The sequence below is a fragment of the Equus przewalskii genome, chromosome 14, assembly GCF_037783145.1.
Source record: "Equus przewalskii isolate Varuska chromosome 14, EquPr2, whole genome shotgun sequence".
Classification (NCBI taxonomy): Eukaryota; Metazoa; Chordata; class Mammalia; order Perissodactyla; family Equidae; genus Equus; species Equus przewalskii.
In genome coordinates, this window is record NC_091844.1 from 82,625,565 (window position 1) to 82,640,690 (window position 15,126).

A 15,126-nucleotide genomic window follows, 5' to 3' on the forward strand; every position below is an offset into this window, starting at 1 on the left:
GCCCCCATGGTGGTACCCTGTGTGGCCACTGTCCTGGTGACCAGAACATAAGAGAGCACAAGCCTGGGGTCGACGTCCCCTCAGGACTGTGAGCTCCTCAAGTGCAGGGACCTCCTTGGCTCATCTCCCTCTCCTTGGCAGCTGGAAGGACCTGGGCCCAGAATAAGGGCTCACAGGCTGCTTGAAGGGAGACAGCAAGCACCCCCTTCAGATGCTCCTGCAGCCTCTCCTTGGGGGTTCAGACACAGGTCTGCCTTGTGCCAGGGCCCGTGTGGCGCGGTCCAGCGTGATGCTGCAAGCCCGGGGTTCTGACTTGGCAGAAATATGGGGCTCAGATGGCCCCCGGCAGAGCACACACCGTCCAGAAGGCCTGGGTTGTGCAAGGGCCTCCACTACTGATCCCCGCCACAAGAGGAAGAACGCTTGCAGGTCTGAGGCTTCCCAGAGGTGGGGCCCCACCAGGTGGGGCACCAGCAAAAATGGAGCAGTGGAAAATCCAGCAGAGGTGCTGCAACATGTTGGGTCAGAGGCAGTTGCCAGGAGCTTAGAAGAAAATAAAACAAAAGAGGCAATTTTCTTTAAGCCTTGGGTAGAAGGGGAGGCTTCTTTTCACCCTCATCAGTTCCCTGCTGGTCCCCAAGAACCCAGCCCATAGCTGCAGCCAGAAAGGGTCCTCCTTTGCCCCGCACATCACTCGCACACAGGCAGCCCTCAATATAAACATGTATTGAACGAATAAATGAGTAAATGACCAAAGGAGGAACATTCAGAATGTTTTCTCCCTCTAATTGTAGATTGCACATGGGGAGGGATTCCTATGAGCTAATCAGTCACGCAGCAGCCGCAAATCACAGATCTTTCAGGACAGCCCTGGTTTCAGTTTAACAATATTGAGTGACTTTTATGTGCCAGGCACTGGGCTAGAAACCAGATGTCTGAAGATAAGTAAATTGTGGTCCTGAATTCAAAGGGAGCGGGAGGGGAGGGGAGGGATGGGATGAGACCCAAGGTGCCCATACTGTGCAATCCATGCTGTGATGGCCGGTGGGCAGGGTCTGCAGGACAGAGTGGTTCAGGAGGGCTGAAGTGGAGGTGATGAGGCTGGGCAGGTGATCAGGGCAGACCTCAGACGGTCCCGGGTGCCAGGCTAAGGCGTTTGGACTTTACCTTGGGCCAAGGACCACTAGTGAAGGGTTTTAAATAAACGAGTAGGGCCGGCCCTGTGGCTGAGTGGTTAAGTTCACATGCTCCGCTTCGGCGGCCAAGGTTTTCGCCGGTTTGGATCCTGGGCAGGGACGTGGCACCGCTCATCAAGCCATGATGAGGTGGCGTCCCACATAACACAACTAGAAGGACATGCAGCTACAATATACAACAATGTACTGGGGAGCTTTAGGGAGAAGAAGAAGAAAAAAAGTAAAAACAGGAAGACTGGCGGCAGATGTTAGCTCAGGCACCAACCAATCTTTAAAACAAAAAAAAATTTTACTCTAAAAAAAAAAAAGAATGAGTAAAAATGGTCAGATCTGAAACTTTCTGTCCGCTGTCCGCCCACGTGTTAGGAAGCTGGCATGTCTGAAGGCTGGCTTGGCACACATTTACTGGGACTCTCCCTTCAGTCCACTAGAAAGGCAGTCTGTGGGAAGCAATACATTGCTCAAGTTAAACGAATTCCTGCTTCGCAACCTCTGGACAGACGTCACCTCTTCTCTGCAATGTATTGTGTGACCCCTGACCTGCCGCAGGGCCCTGCTGGGCTCTAGGAGGCTGGGGCCCAGCTCCTGCCAGATGGCCCGTGTCCCAGCAACTTCCCGGGGAGCCACAGCAGGGCAGGGGCAGGGTGGGGCGGTGATGCAACAACACTTTATAAAACAAACGTCCTGGGACTTCCACTTACACATGCGTGTCTTTGGCTTCCAACAGATACTTTTGGAGGCGCTCCACTTCTCCGATGACACCTTTGTTGCTCAGAGCATGGAGGGCCTCCCCGGAAGCTCTCTGCGTCTGGGGCACATCATCTGGATATCGGCGAAGATGGCACACTTTGCGTGTTGGAGGGTGGATTAGGTTTTTGGAAACACCTAAAACAATTCAAGGGCAAGGCTACAGTGTTGGTGAGTGAGTGAGCCTCGGAACAACTATTTTTGGTCAAACATCCGCATGTGACTTGTTTCTAGTGTCCCATGACTGGTTCCCATTACCTAGGTGTCCTGAATTATGGCACCCTCGCAGGACAGGTCCTAACCTCCCAAAGTCCTCATGTGGCTGGATGTCTTGAGTCTCATTCCATAGTCAATTCTTACCATACTTCTGGGAAGAAATCTGGTGCAGAATATGACCACAAACATGTGGACAGAACACAAACTCATTTTCCAGAGTTCTCAATGTCGAATATTCCAATACTGAGTACATGGATACATAAATGCTCACTGACTATTGTCTCTTATGTTATTTAATTCTTTCCAGTAAAGGTGACTCCTTAGATTTATAACCACTGTTTACCTTTACAAGCCCTTTCATGTAAATAATTAAGAAAACAACACCTTTTTCATCAGATGTGTCCTCATTTTCGTTTCAGAAAATGTGGTGGGCGGATTTATATGGAGCTCTCTTTGTAAAAAAAGTCAGAGGTTCTTAGAACATCAGAGAATATGAGTCTGAGTTTTCCTCCAGTCCAATCCAGCCAGGGAGCATTTTACAGAAAAAGTCTGAGAGCCAGAACGTGGAAGTGATGCCCCGGGCTTCAAGATGGGCTCTGGGCTGAGAGAAGATACGCAACTGGAGCTGGTCCCAGAACTCAGGAGTGACGATTAAGGACACAGACCTTGATGGCATGTCCAATGTGTTTTTTTGATGTTTTTGTTCACTTCCTTTACTGCCTCTGCACCAAACACAAAAACCTCATCTCCATGTAAGGGTGACTTCTTGGTGTCGGGCATCTCACATTCACAAGGATGTGTTGCTTTTCTCTAAGGAAAAAAAAATAGTAAGGGAGAGGACAAAGTGTATTGAAAATATGCAGAAAGACACTAAAGGCATGCATTTGAATAAGGCCAGGTGTAGTCATGGCTGGTTTATCTTCACAAATCCAGATTAGTAGCCCGGTTTAATGACTCAGGCCTCGCTGACTCCCAGACCCAAAGCCAAGGGCCTCACCTGCAGCTGGCAGGGCCAGTGCTCCAGGAAGCAGTACTGTCCACTCCCCTTGCTTCTGTTACCCCATCTGGGCCAGATGGCTCATCTGGGCAAGGCCTGGCCTCCCCAGAGGAGAGTGAAGTGTGTGGGCAGGAGTTTATGTGTTTGGGGTGGGCTAGTAGGAGAGGCAGTTGTGGGGGTGACCAGGCTGTAAGTGGCACAAGCATGCAGCAGAGGGACAGACCACCTGGCTTCCGGAATCAAGAATTCGCCTCTACCTTCAGCTAATACTTCTAAATCTAAAATATTAACCACAGAACTGAGTTGAAAGGGGCCCTAGATCTGGCCCACCCCCTTCCCTTGATTGCTGGAGAAACAGGCTCACAGAGGGTCAGGGAGGTGGCTGAGGTCGCACAGCGGCAAGTTGCTGGCAGGATAGGGGCTGGCTGTCCTTCCCTCCAGGCCAGGCTGCTACCAGGATCCCACACGCTGAGACATCCCGTCCCCTCTGCCGGAAGGAGGCTGCAGAGCTGGGACAGCCTTCGCTTCGCAATGACTGGTTGATTGATGTGCCACCGAAAGCTGGACAGTGTGGACAGTGTTCCCCTCGTGGTCTCGGCACTGGACACAGGAGACTTCCGGAGTGTGAGGAAAACTCTGTGTGTCACTGGAACAAAATGTTTCTGCACAGAGGGGGAAAAATACCACGTGCTCACCACGGAATCAAAACTGTCCCATTTAGCGCCTGAGGCTATAATGTTCCCGTTGGGATTGTTAATCTCATTCCTCCTTAGGGATTAAGTTTGTTAGGATGGAGATAACGCCCATCCGCTTCCCCCGGGTCCATGGTACCTAGCACCCAGTGGTTGCTCCAGGACTACGTAAAAATAAAACTGATCAGGGTGCCCAAGAGAGAAGGGAGCTCTGCCCATCATATCCCTTCATGTAGGAAGACACCGCTGTTTTCCCCCTCTTGATTCTGTGTAAGTCAGGCACGCTCCAGGGAGAGTCAGGTCATTCATTCACTCATGCATTCATTAAAAAAGTATTCGCTGACTATGCCCCAGGCCTGAGGGCCAATACAAAGGTTTTCCAAAACCTCACAGGGTTTTGTAGCTCTGAAGATCCTTGCGTCATCTAGTCCCAGAGATTTACCCAAGATCACACAGCAAGTTGGGGCCAGGGACATGCGCCAGCACTGAGCTCCTCCAGGGTCCCCTGCACCCACTGCGTGGCCAGGGCGTTTCACATGTTCTCTAACTCCTACCGGCAGCCTCAGGTTGGTCACAAAACCCACATGCTAGGATGGGACATAACTGTTGTATTTTGTCTTCAAGGGAACGAACGGTGAGAATGAAAGAAAAAAACTGCCCCGATTCCTTCAGCCCCTCCTTGGGGCTGGCAGTGGAGGGTGGCCTGGCCCGCCCCTCCAGAGGCAAGTCCTCCACCGTAGGCGTTGGCTGCGCCCTCTTAGGGACAACCAAGTTCCTACGCGACTTTGACCATTTGTATTGAATTGCGTAGACACTGTTGGTGTGTTAGGACTTACATAACTCTCTCAAAGCGTGCCAAATGCAGTTGCCCTTAAAGATGTCCAGTCATTGATGAGAGCCATCCAATACGGTAAAGGGCAGTGGGGACCCATTACCTCCCACCCCTTCCCCTAACGCCCTCAGCCGAGTCTCTGGCTTGCAAAGAGGAACGTGTATCTCCGCGGGTCCGCTGCTGTCTGCCATCTAGCTGGAAGACACCTGCATATGTCAGACACGGTTTACTGGCGCCGCCAACTTGCCAGGTGCCCCTCGGCACGCCCCTTCCATTGACAGCGTCTCTGCCCCCTTCTTGGTGGAGTGGCGCCAGAATCACTTCCCAGTCCCTTTTCGTAGGGATGGAGGCGAGGGCAGAAGGGGCCAGAGGCCGCCCGGCCGGGTCCACGTGGCCCGCTCGCGCCGGCGATTTCCTTTCTCTGCCCGAGGGCACGATGCACCTAATGCCAAGTGTAAGAACAGTTCTGCGTGTCGCGGATGCTGAAATTCGGCGGCGGTCAGCAGCAGGTTTTGCAATTCTGCGGCAGCACCTCTTGGCCCAAGGCTGAAGGCGGGCGAGCGGCGAGCCCCGACGCCGGACGCAGCGCCCGCGGGCCCCGGAGTCTCGGCATCGTGCGCGTGCGCGGGCCTGGAGCGGCGCGAGACGGCCCGGGGCTGCGGCGTCCTGCGCGTGCGCGTCCTGCCGCAGGGCCGGGAGGGGCGCGGCGCTGGAGGCGCTGACGTCGAGTCGCCCGCGCCCCCCGCGCCTGCGCCCGGCCCCGGGTTGGCCGCCGCCGCGCCCCGCCCCCTCCCTCCGAGGACGCCCGGACGGAACCGATCGCGGCTGGTTTGAGCTGGTGCGTCTCCATGACGACACGCGCGGCGCTATAAGAGGCGGCGCGGCGGCGCGGCGGCTTTGTCAGTCGGCTCAGCCTCCGCCGCCGCCGCCCCTCTGCCAGCACTCCGGCGCCGCGTCGGGCCGGCGGTCCTCCGCGGGAGGGAGCGAGCGGCGGGCGGGCGGGCAGGCGGCCGACGGCGACAGCGGCGGGGCGGCCGGCGGTCCTGCGCGCTCGCGGCGTCTCCATGGGGCCGGCCCGCGGCGCCGGCGCGCTCTAGGTGAGAGGGGCGTCCCGGCGGTTGGGGGGCTGGGGGGGACGGCCACGTGTCCCCGCGCGTCCGGACGGGGCCGCGCTCAGACCCCGGGCCCGGAGCCGCAAGGGACACGTGGTCGCACAGCCGGCCGCCGGCCCTGACCTTGGAGAGGCGCTGCCCTCCAGCCCCGGTTTCCCCCGCGCGGGGCCCGACACCGGCCCGGTGCGCTCCCGGCGGCCGCCCTCCCGGCCTGCTTGCCCCGGCTCTGGGCTGCCCGGCCAGAGGGGCCGCGTTGCGCCTCCTCCGAACCGCGCCGTGAAGGCTTCGGAGCCGGAAGCCGCTGGGAAGGCCCGGTCGTTCCTGCAACCGCTATTTTTTTTTTTAGCCATGTGGCAAGCCTGGTAGCAGGTGCAGGAGAGGAATGAAGCAAGCCACTGCAGGTCCCGGGGTTCCCATCGCTCATCTCAGTTTTATAAGGATGAGACATATCATTCTGCCCCGTTGCCCTACAATTTTCTTTCTTGTTTCTTTTTTTTAGTTTTTATTTTCGCTGTGTGTACAGAGCAAATGACCCGATATAGAAACCCGCCGGCGTTGTTAGAGCTAAGATAGCCTTGTAGAAGCTAGGATGATAAACGCTCGGCCAGCCGTGGCTCGAAGTTGTCTATTTAAGGAATCTTTGAATGACTTAGTGATTTTAGAAAAGCCTGGTATATTAAGATCCCAGTTAAGGCTAACAGATCAACATGTAGGAGCCAGCCCCAGGGTTTTCAAAAAAGGATGAATTGTGTCGTTTGAGAATCCTAAAAGATTGCTAAAGTGTGGGGAGCAGAACCACTTAGACGTGTCTAAGGAGGACAAAGATTGTGTTGATTTTATTCAAACCTAAAATTGGGCATAACTTAGTTAGGAAAGTTTTTCGGTTTCTGTTTAATCCTGATCTCTCTTAACATTACCCAGTTGGCAGTGAAGAATTTCCTAGCAGAAAAGTGCTGTTTTGTACTGATAGATTCATCCGAACCATCATTTTAAGTAGCTTAGCTATATAGAACACCAGAAGGTGTTCTTGGGTGAAATTTCTCTATGTCACAAGTTATTAGAATAAAGCTTTTAAAAGATATAAGAAAATGAAATGTTTGATAAGGGTATATTTCAAAGAAATAAAAACTTCCCGAGTTTAAGCCTGTACGTTGCCTTAAAGATACTTATCAAACCCTAAACAACCCAGTCTCACCGTTGAGCCTATTTAAATGTTATTTAAATAGACAAAATGGGTTTCCTGGTATTGGTCTCTTGCCTTTCCTTAAGGGTGAGTAAGGCAATGTAGGAGGTTGACAATGCCAAAAAGTCACCTTAGATCAGGTTCCAACGTGCATGGGTTTGGATTTATGGCAGGCTTGTCCCCCTGGGCCTCTCATAGTGCCCCATGCCAGAGCAAACTGTGGCCCTGAACCATTGCCTGGCCTTTGCCTGTAGGCTGCAGGCACTGAAGCGGGTTGCACAGTGAGAAAGACGAAAGCCCTATCTGGCTCAATTAGATGGGTTAAAATCAATAATTTGAAGATAGTCACCAGTGTTACATTTCACGAAGGCTAAGGACAGAGGCTCTGATGGCTTCAAGCTTTATTTTTGCTTATTCATAATTGTGCTTGTTTTTATTATTCATAGACTTAGCCGAAAATTATTTCCATATGATTATCATTCATACCTAAGCAAATGTTAGTGCCTGTAAGGACAGTTGGGGTTCCCAGAACTGCTAATTTAGTAGGTAGCACTGGTTCAGGAATGCCGATTCCTCATCAGATTCAGCAACTGTCATACTTTATGTTGATCTGAATATTGGAGTTTTTAAAAATACATGCTTAGTATGAAAATTAACTCATAAAATTAGCTCATAAAATTTAGGAAAACTTAAGGGCAATCACTGAGTTGAGAGGACTAGGCATTTCCATGATGCTTATTAGACACTAAAAATTAGTTTGTATAAGACTTACTGAAAGTAGGAAGTAGCTGGATGTTTATATGGCAATTCTCAGTAATTCCTGTAATGCTATTTTAGGCTTCTAAAGAGCTGAAACAGTTCTGAAAGAAAGTAAGCTGACCGTTATAAAACTTTTTTCCTGTCAGTGAACCTGCTGCAGAAAAGCTTCTGAAACCTGCATTTTCGTTTTTGAGCATGAATGTTTGAAATGCGTATGTTGAGATGTACAGTACCGTATATGGAATTTTAGTATGCTGCTTTGAAAAGATCTTAAGTGTTGAATCTGTGATGTCCTCGGATTCTGTCGAGGTTTAGGGAGTCATGTGACTTAGACCTCGGAATAGTGGGATTCCCACTCCCAGCAAGTGAGCTGTCTGTGGGGGTGCTCCAGGAGCTCTCTTTCCTGTGTGTCCTGAGGAGGTCAGTGCCTGACCTTTCAATTTGATGTGTTCCTGAGGGTGAACAGCAAATTCTGTGTTTGTTGATCAGAACATTTCCACTGCTGCTCCGAGGGCAACGTATCTTCAGCAGGACTTGGAATTTCTGGAGAATTGCCTTTGTGAAAAGCTGGCAATACTTCCTTTGAATTCCATCTCTTAGTTTTCCACGTAAGTATTCATCCTTGCTGCAGGTTAATCTTGTTAAGATTTACTAAGTAGTGTTATGGCTTCTGAGTTAATTTCTCCACCCTGTTTGCAGTTGCGTTTCAGAGGAGCATCAAGGAACCATGAACAACTTTAGTAATGGAGAGTTTGACTGCCATTTTCTCGATGAAGGCTTTACTGCCAAGGACATTCTGGACCAAAAAATTAATGAAGTTTCTTCTTCTGTAAGTATGTTAAGTCCGTGCTGTCAGTCCAGCGTTGAGATTGCTGGGCAGATAACTGGGAACTTCAGTGGGGTCTTAAGGAAATCTGATGGAACTTGCATGTCTTGCTAGGGAATTGAGAATTTAATTGGCTGTGAATTGTCCAGTGAGAGTAGTGGTATTCATATCAGTGACTGGACGAAAAAGCCTAGGATTCCTGAGAATGATGGGGAAGAAAAGGAAAGCTTCCTGTTGGACTTACTGCTCACGAGCCCCCTGTAACCGCTCTCGCTGTAGGATGATAAGGATGCCTTCTATGTTGCGGACCTGGGAGACATTCTAAAGAAGCACCTGAGGTGGTTAAAAGCTCTTCCTCGGGTCACCCCCTTCTATGCAGTCAAGTGCAATGACAGCAGAACCATCGTGAAGACGCTGGCTGCCATCGGGACCGGGTTTGACTGTGCCAGCAAGGTAAGCGAAGTAGCAGGACTTGAAAATGATGATATAAAATGGCGGGCACATCAAAGTTGTGTTTCTTTTTTTTTTCTTTTCTTTTCTTGTTAAAGATTGGCACCTGGGCTAACAACTGTTGCCAATCTTCCTGGTTTTTTTTTCTTTCTGCTTTATCTCCCTAACCCCACCCCCACCCTCCCCCCACCCCCCGTACACAGTTGTATATCCTAGTTGCAGGTCCTTCTAGTTGTGGGATGTGGGACGCTGCTTCAACGTAGCCTGATGAGCGCTCGGTGCCATGTCCGCGCCCAGGATCTGAACCCTGGGCCGCCACAGTGGAGTGCGCAAACTTAACCACTTGGCCATGGAGCCGGCCCCCAAAGTCGTGTTTCTTGGGCAATAGATGCTAGTGAAAGAATTGGGGGACCATGACGACTTCCCATGTTTTTCTGTTTTCTTCTATCAGCTACATGTGTATAGTGTGACACCTCCTCTTTTCCAGACTGAAATACAACTGGTGCAGAGTCTCGGGGTGCCTCCGGAGAGGATTATCTACGCAAATCCTTGTAAACAAGTGTCCCAGATTAAGTATGCTGCCAATAACGGAGTCCAGATGATGACTTTTGATAGTGAGGTCGAGTTGATGAAAGTTGCCCGGGCACATCCAAAGGCAAAGTGAGTGGCTGCGTGTCTGGGGGCGGGTCGGCTGTGAGTGTGCGCTGTCGCTCGGACTCAGATGTGCAGTTTGAGAGAGTTCTGTCCTCATAATTATCTCTGCTGCATCACACAAAGTAGAAAATAGCATACACTCTCTTGATTAATAAAACCGTATGAGACTCAAATCAGACTGTCACCCGAAGATTTTCTGTTTGTTTTAATCGTCTGTAAGCGATTTTCTGTTGTGGGAAATGCGGTGCACTTTTTCTCGCTTCCAGGTTGGTTTTGCGGATTGCTACCGATGATTCCAAAGCAGTCTGTCGCCTCAGTGTTAAATTTGGTGCCACACTCAAAACCAGCAGGCTTCTTTTGGAACGGGCGAAAGAGCTAAATATTGACGTCATTGGTGTCAGGTGAGAGCTCAGTGGTGGCATAGTTAGAGGCTAAGATATCAATATTAGGTAATGCAAGTTTTACAGATTTTCTCCCACTGTAGATCTTTTCAGAAATAGTAAGAAACGGGGAGGTGGGGGTAGGGTAAGAGGACGCATGTGTATGGTGATAGATGGCAGTTAGACTTTAGATGGTGAACACAATGTAGTCTGCACAAATCGGAGGAGGATGTACACCTTAAATTTGTATAATGTAAACAGTGTTACCTCAATAATTGATTAATAAATAATGAAATAAAAAGAAATAGAACATTCTCATTTCTTATTGCCCCAGCTTCCATGTGGGAAGTGGCTGCACTGACCCGGAGACCTTCGTGCAGGCCATCTCTGATGCCCGCTGTGTCTTTGACATGGGGGTGAGTTCATGGAAACCCCAAGTGCAAGGTGGGGGTGGGGCTGACAGCAGCTATTCTGAGTTCTAGAATTAACCTTTTTAGAAGCATCCTGTATTACAGAGGCTTGGACCCATCTGCTGCGTACGTTTGTCCTGATTTGTTATGAATCTGACTGTTCTGTTAATTTTCTTGATTCCAGGCTGAGATTGGTTTCAACATGTATCTGCTTGATATTGGTGGTGGCTTTCCTGGATCTGAGGATGTAAAGCTTAAATTTGAAGAGGTAATTTATAACAACTCTACTATCCTAGAGCTATTTTAGCAAGTTCCTTTTTGGAATATTTCAAAACTTAAATGTTTTAGCTAATACTAAAGGGAGTGTATATGGGGCCAGCCCCGTGGCCAAGTGGTTAAGTTTGCGTACTCCTCTTCAGCGGCCCAGGGTTTCTTCTGTTTGGATCCTGAGTGTGGACATGGCACTGTTCATCAAGCCATGCTGAGGCGGTGTCCCACGTGCCACAACTAAAAATATACAGCTATGTACTTGGGGGACTTAGGGGAGAAAAAGGAAAAATTTAAAAGGGAGTGTAGGAACATGAAAATAAACATCTTGGTGTGATATTTTGACTTCTGTGCAATTTAAAATTGCATTTACTATCCTTTGGTTTTCTAAACTAAAATATGAGTCAGTTTTCCCAAAAGTTTTGGGAAACAGTTGATTACATTAAGAACTGTGGGACTAGAGAGCACACTGACTGGAGTGTATCGTTGCCTGAATGAGCCGTGCTAGGGTTTGTCCTTCCTCATAAAACATGCCCAGTGCTTAATGAGCCATTCTGTGGTGCTCGACTTTATAAAACAGATGGACATTCTTATTTGTTAGCATTACGTGTTAAAATCTAGGCAGAGTGGAAAGAGTTCTGTCCTGTTGGCGTGTATTTGCCAGGTAATATGTAGGCTCCCTGATGCCTCAGTCAGTGGTAATGAATTTATTTTGTACTATGGTTTGATAAAAATCATACCCATAACATCTTTAAAGGATAGAAGGGGTGTCCAGAGGGGAATCAAAATGAAACCAGAGGGATATGCGGTCTAATGTTTGGTGAGAGGTTTATTTTGTTGCTGCTGTTGCTTAATGATAATCCTCCCGCTTATGGCTGCGCTCACACGCTTTCATTGGGTCCTGTCAGAGGACTTTGTGCTCTCCTGCGTGTGATCCCTGATGACTAACTCTGCTTGTCTGTCTCACTCTCATAGGTCACCAGTGTGATCAACCCAGCGCTGGATAAGTATTTTCCGTCAGACTCGGGAGTGAGAGTCATAGCTGAGCCAGGCAGATACTACGTTGCATCAGCTTTCACGCTCGCAGTTAATATCATTGCGAAAAAACTCGTATTAAAGGAACAAACAGGATCTGATGGTATGTATAAAGAACGAGTCATTGCATGTGTAACTGAAAGTTGGTAGACAAAGTGGTAATTGAGACTAATGTGCCTTTCTAGATGAAGATGAGTCGAGTGAACAGACCTTTATGTATTACGTGAACGATGGAGTATATGGATCATTTAATTGCATCCTTTATGATCATGCACACGTGAAGCCTCTTCTGCAAAAGGTATCTTCTGAACATGCTGTACGGAATGGTTAAGATGATGGGTCGTAACAAGGTCATAACAACTGTGGGTGTTTCTCTCTCTCAAATGTAGAGACCCAAACCAGATGAGAAGTATTATTCATCCAGCATATGGGGACCGACGTGTGACGGCCTCGATCGCATTGTTGAGCGCTGTAACTTGCCCGAAATGCAGGTGGGCGATTGGATGCTCTTTGAAAACATGGGCGCTTATACTGTTGCTGCTGCTTCGACTTTCAATGGATTCCAGAGGCCAACTATCTACTATGTCATGTCAGGGCCAACATGGTTAGTGACGGCAGTGCATGTTCATGGTTCTGATAAGAATACATACCTTCTTGGATTTATGCTTCTCTTATCTAGTTGGATAATAAATTATTTTGCTTAGGGTTAGATACTACCAGTGTTTTTTAAAGTAGTTTATTTTCTTTCCCATATTAAGAATATATGCTCTAGAAAATTTGGAAAATACAGGCAAATGGAAGTAAAATCCCTCAAATAATACTGATCTGTATTTCTCTTCAGATTTTTTCTAAAGTTTAACCATTTTAGAAAAGACCAATTAAGATATTTCTGTGTGCCTAGAATGTTTTATTAATGCATGTGATTTGTGGTTTCCTTACTACCAAAAAGATGGTTCTGAAGAAGTGCTTGCTTTAGAAATGCATTGAATCTACTTCCTGATGACATAATAACCAGGAAGTAGATAGGCTTCGGAAGTTCTCCCCATGGGTGACTCAGGGTTTCTGATTATGCCGCTTCTGTCTCAGGCAACTGATGCAGCAAATCCAGAACCACGACTTCCCGCCTGAAGTGGAGGAGCAGGACGTCAGCACTCTGCCTGTGTCCTGTGCTTGGGAGAGTGGGATGAAGCGGCACCCAGCAGCCTGTGCTTCGGCCAGCATTAACGTGTAGATACCATTCTTGGAGCTGTTAACTGCGAGTTTAGCTTGAAGTAGGGGTTTGGGGGGACCATTGAACTTAATTCCCAGTAGTTTTGAAATGTCTTTGTAAGTAGGGTTGGCACAGATGCAACAATATGGAAGACTAGGAAATGGGGTCACACTTATCTGTGTTCCTATGGAAACTATTTGAATATTTGTTTTATATGGATTTTTATTCACTTTTCAAACACGCTACTAAAGAGTGCCCCTCAGCTGCCAAGCAAGCGTTTGTAGCTTGTACATTGGCAGAAGGAGCCAAAAGCTTAGTGTGGTGACCTGTTTTAAAAATAAAGTATCTTGAAATAATTGGGCATTGGGAAATTTTTAGTGTGTCCATTCCAGACAGCTTACCTTGAATGTGTTTTACAAATAGGACTTGATCTTTTTTCCTACAGGCTGAGGAAATTGTCCCAAAGGGCTTCAAAATATTTTCAAAATTTTGAAAATCCATGGAAATGCCTTCTTCCTGTTTGGCATTTTTAATTCAAATGCATGAGTCCTGTATAAAGTTTGCTGTGGATTCTTACCAATAGTAGATGTAGCCCACATGCAGGTAGGAGGAGAAGGATGGATGAGACAGCGTCCAGACCCTCTGCTGCCAGCTCAGCCCACCCGAATGTCTGCAGAGGTGGCTGTGAACTTGGAATGCCCACAGAGAGCCCCTTGTTCACTGAGCTGTTCCTGTCAACGGCCAGTGCCCAGGGAAGAAGGCACACGAGGCCCTCTGATTCTTGCCCACAGAGGCCAGAGCCATTGCCTCTACAGCTTGCCTTCGCTGCCAGGATGAGTCGCGTGGTTCCGAACAAGTCAGGAAAGGTGCACATTTGGCAGCCACCTGATTGTAATAAATCTCGATGATGATTGTATGTGTTGTGGATCTCTACCTTCCTCTCTGACCTTCAGCACTGGCCTTTTACGTTCCTTAATCAGCTTGTACCCCCACTCCCTAAAAAAGGATGGCAGGTTTTCATACTAAACCCCAAAATGGGAATTTTGAATCCCTGCTGTAGCTGCACAGTGCAGAGGAAGGCAGGCCGTGCAGCTGCCAGATGTCGCCCTAGGAAGCTGCTGGTCGCCACCGGTCACTGGGAGCAGCATTGAGTATCTTACTGGCGGGCTTAGAGGGAGCTGGGAACAATGGTGCAGATGGGAATGCTGCGGCTCCTTTCATCTCAGGGGAGTAAATTCAACTGGTCCACTGATGCTCTTGGTACATTTACCAAGGGGGGTGATTTTCCTAGCAAGAGCTGCCTTCCCACATTTGTGTGATTGCTACAGTTAACCTTCTTTGGCTGCTCAACCAGACTAGAATTTGGCTTGTCACCAGCTGTGGTCGCCCTTCCTGGACCCAAGCAGGTGGCTTCAGATGCCAGAATATGAATAAGACTTGTCAAGAATCACAAAGTAAGGTCTGACTAGTCAGGGCAGACGGGAGGAAAGAACACTTCCATCACAGTCTGATGTGCTTCCTGTGAGCACACCCTTTTCTGGTTCCTCAGGTCTGATGCCACTGCTGATGTTCAAAATAAAGGAGTTGGTGTTGAGTATGTACTGAGAAGTGTGGACTAGATGCTGAGCCTAAAGTCTTGATAAATTAGGCCTTCCACTTAAAGAGGGAAGGAATGAACAAGGTCTCCTAGCGGCAGCACTGAGCCTCAGATTGGAAGGCGGGGGAGCAGAGGTATTAAAATCTGACAGGTCCGGAGGGCTTGGAATCTGCTCTCGGGCAGTTAAAGTGCAGTCCAGCCAACTGGCTAGTCCCAGTGGGGACAGAGCCCTTGGTAGTCTCATGCCACCCACACAACAGCCTCTGGGCCTGGCTCCTGACAGCCTGGTGAAGCCGCTTGTGAACCTCTGAGTTTCTGGGCTCTGCCAAGGCTGGGCCATTACTCCTGGGAGTGGGTGAGTGGGTTTGGCTGGAGACGATGGTGACTTGGACAGCTGGCTGTGTGTCAGTGCATGCCCGGTTTGCAGTGTGTGGTTACATATTTCCATGTCATTTGAAGATGATACTATCTGCTCATTTGCAGAAATTGGACGTTTCTAGACCTGTGATTTGATGAGAACATAGCTCTGGAGCTCCACCAAGGTGGTGGGTGAACTTTTCTTC

The 15,126-nt window shown here is 48.9% G+C and overlaps 1 protein-coding gene, 1 long non-coding RNA gene and 1 other non-coding gene across 4 annotated transcripts; 2 read left to right on the plus strand and 1 right to left on the minus strand.

Moving 5' to 3' along the window:
* Positions 1 to 712: 712 nt before the first annotated feature.
* LOC139075843 (uncharacterized) lies at positions 713 to 5,436 on the minus strand. Its single transcript, XR_011526744.1, has 3 exons — positions 4,240 to 5,436; positions 3,521 to 3,818; positions 713 to 2,969 (listed from the first exon to the last, which is right to left on the minus strand). It is a non-coding gene; the product is annotated as an uncharacterized lncRNA (long non-coding RNA).
* Positions 5,437 to 5,512: 76 nt separating this feature from the next.
* Positions 5,513 to 13,322, plus strand: ODC1 (ornithine decarboxylase 1). 2 transcript variants are annotated; one of them, XM_008517562.2, is made up of 12 exons: positions 5,513 to 5,777; positions 8,224 to 8,342; positions 8,434 to 8,563; positions 8,840 to 9,013; positions 9,498 to 9,670; positions 9,931 to 10,065; positions 10,379 to 10,460; positions 10,639 to 10,722; positions 11,697 to 11,859; positions 11,942 to 12,054; positions 12,146 to 12,360; positions 12,843 to 13,322. In XM_008517562.2, the coding sequence occupies exons 3-12, from the start codon at positions 8,462 to 8,464 to the stop codon at positions 12,985 to 12,987; spliced, it is 1,386 nt and encodes a 461-aa protein (XP_008515784.1). In that variant the 5' UTR covers positions 5,513 to 5,777; positions 8,224 to 8,342; positions 8,434 to 8,461; the 3' UTR covers positions 12,988 to 13,322. The 2 variants fall into 2 exon arrangements, with proteins under 2 accessions (XP_008515784.1, XP_070430591.1); XM_070574490.1 differs by lacking the exon at positions 8,224 to 8,342 and having other exon boundaries at positions 5,577 to 5,777.
* LOC139075877 (small nucleolar RNA SNORA42/SNORA80 family) lies at positions 7,126 to 7,259 on the plus strand. Its single transcript, XR_011526789.1, has one exon. It is a non-coding gene; the product is annotated as a small nucleolar RNA SNORA42/SNORA80 family (small nucleolar RNA).
* Positions 13,323 to 15,126: the final 1,804 nt, after the last annotated feature.

Excerpts from the sequence above, each read along its gene's own strand:
- ODC1 (XM_008517562.2), top strand. The coding sequence starts at position 8,462 with ATGAACAACTTTAGTAATGGAGAGTTTGACTGCCATTTTCTCGATGAA. Across the intron at positions 10,066-10,378 it reads ATTGACGTCATTGGTGTCAG|CTTCCATGTGGGAAGTGGCT; the intron begins GTGAGAGCTCAG and ends TTATTGCCCCAG. Across the intron at positions 11,860-11,941 it reads GGAACAAACAGGATCTGATG|ATGAAGATGAGTCGAGTGAA; the intron begins GTATGTATAAAG and ends GTGCCTTTCTAG.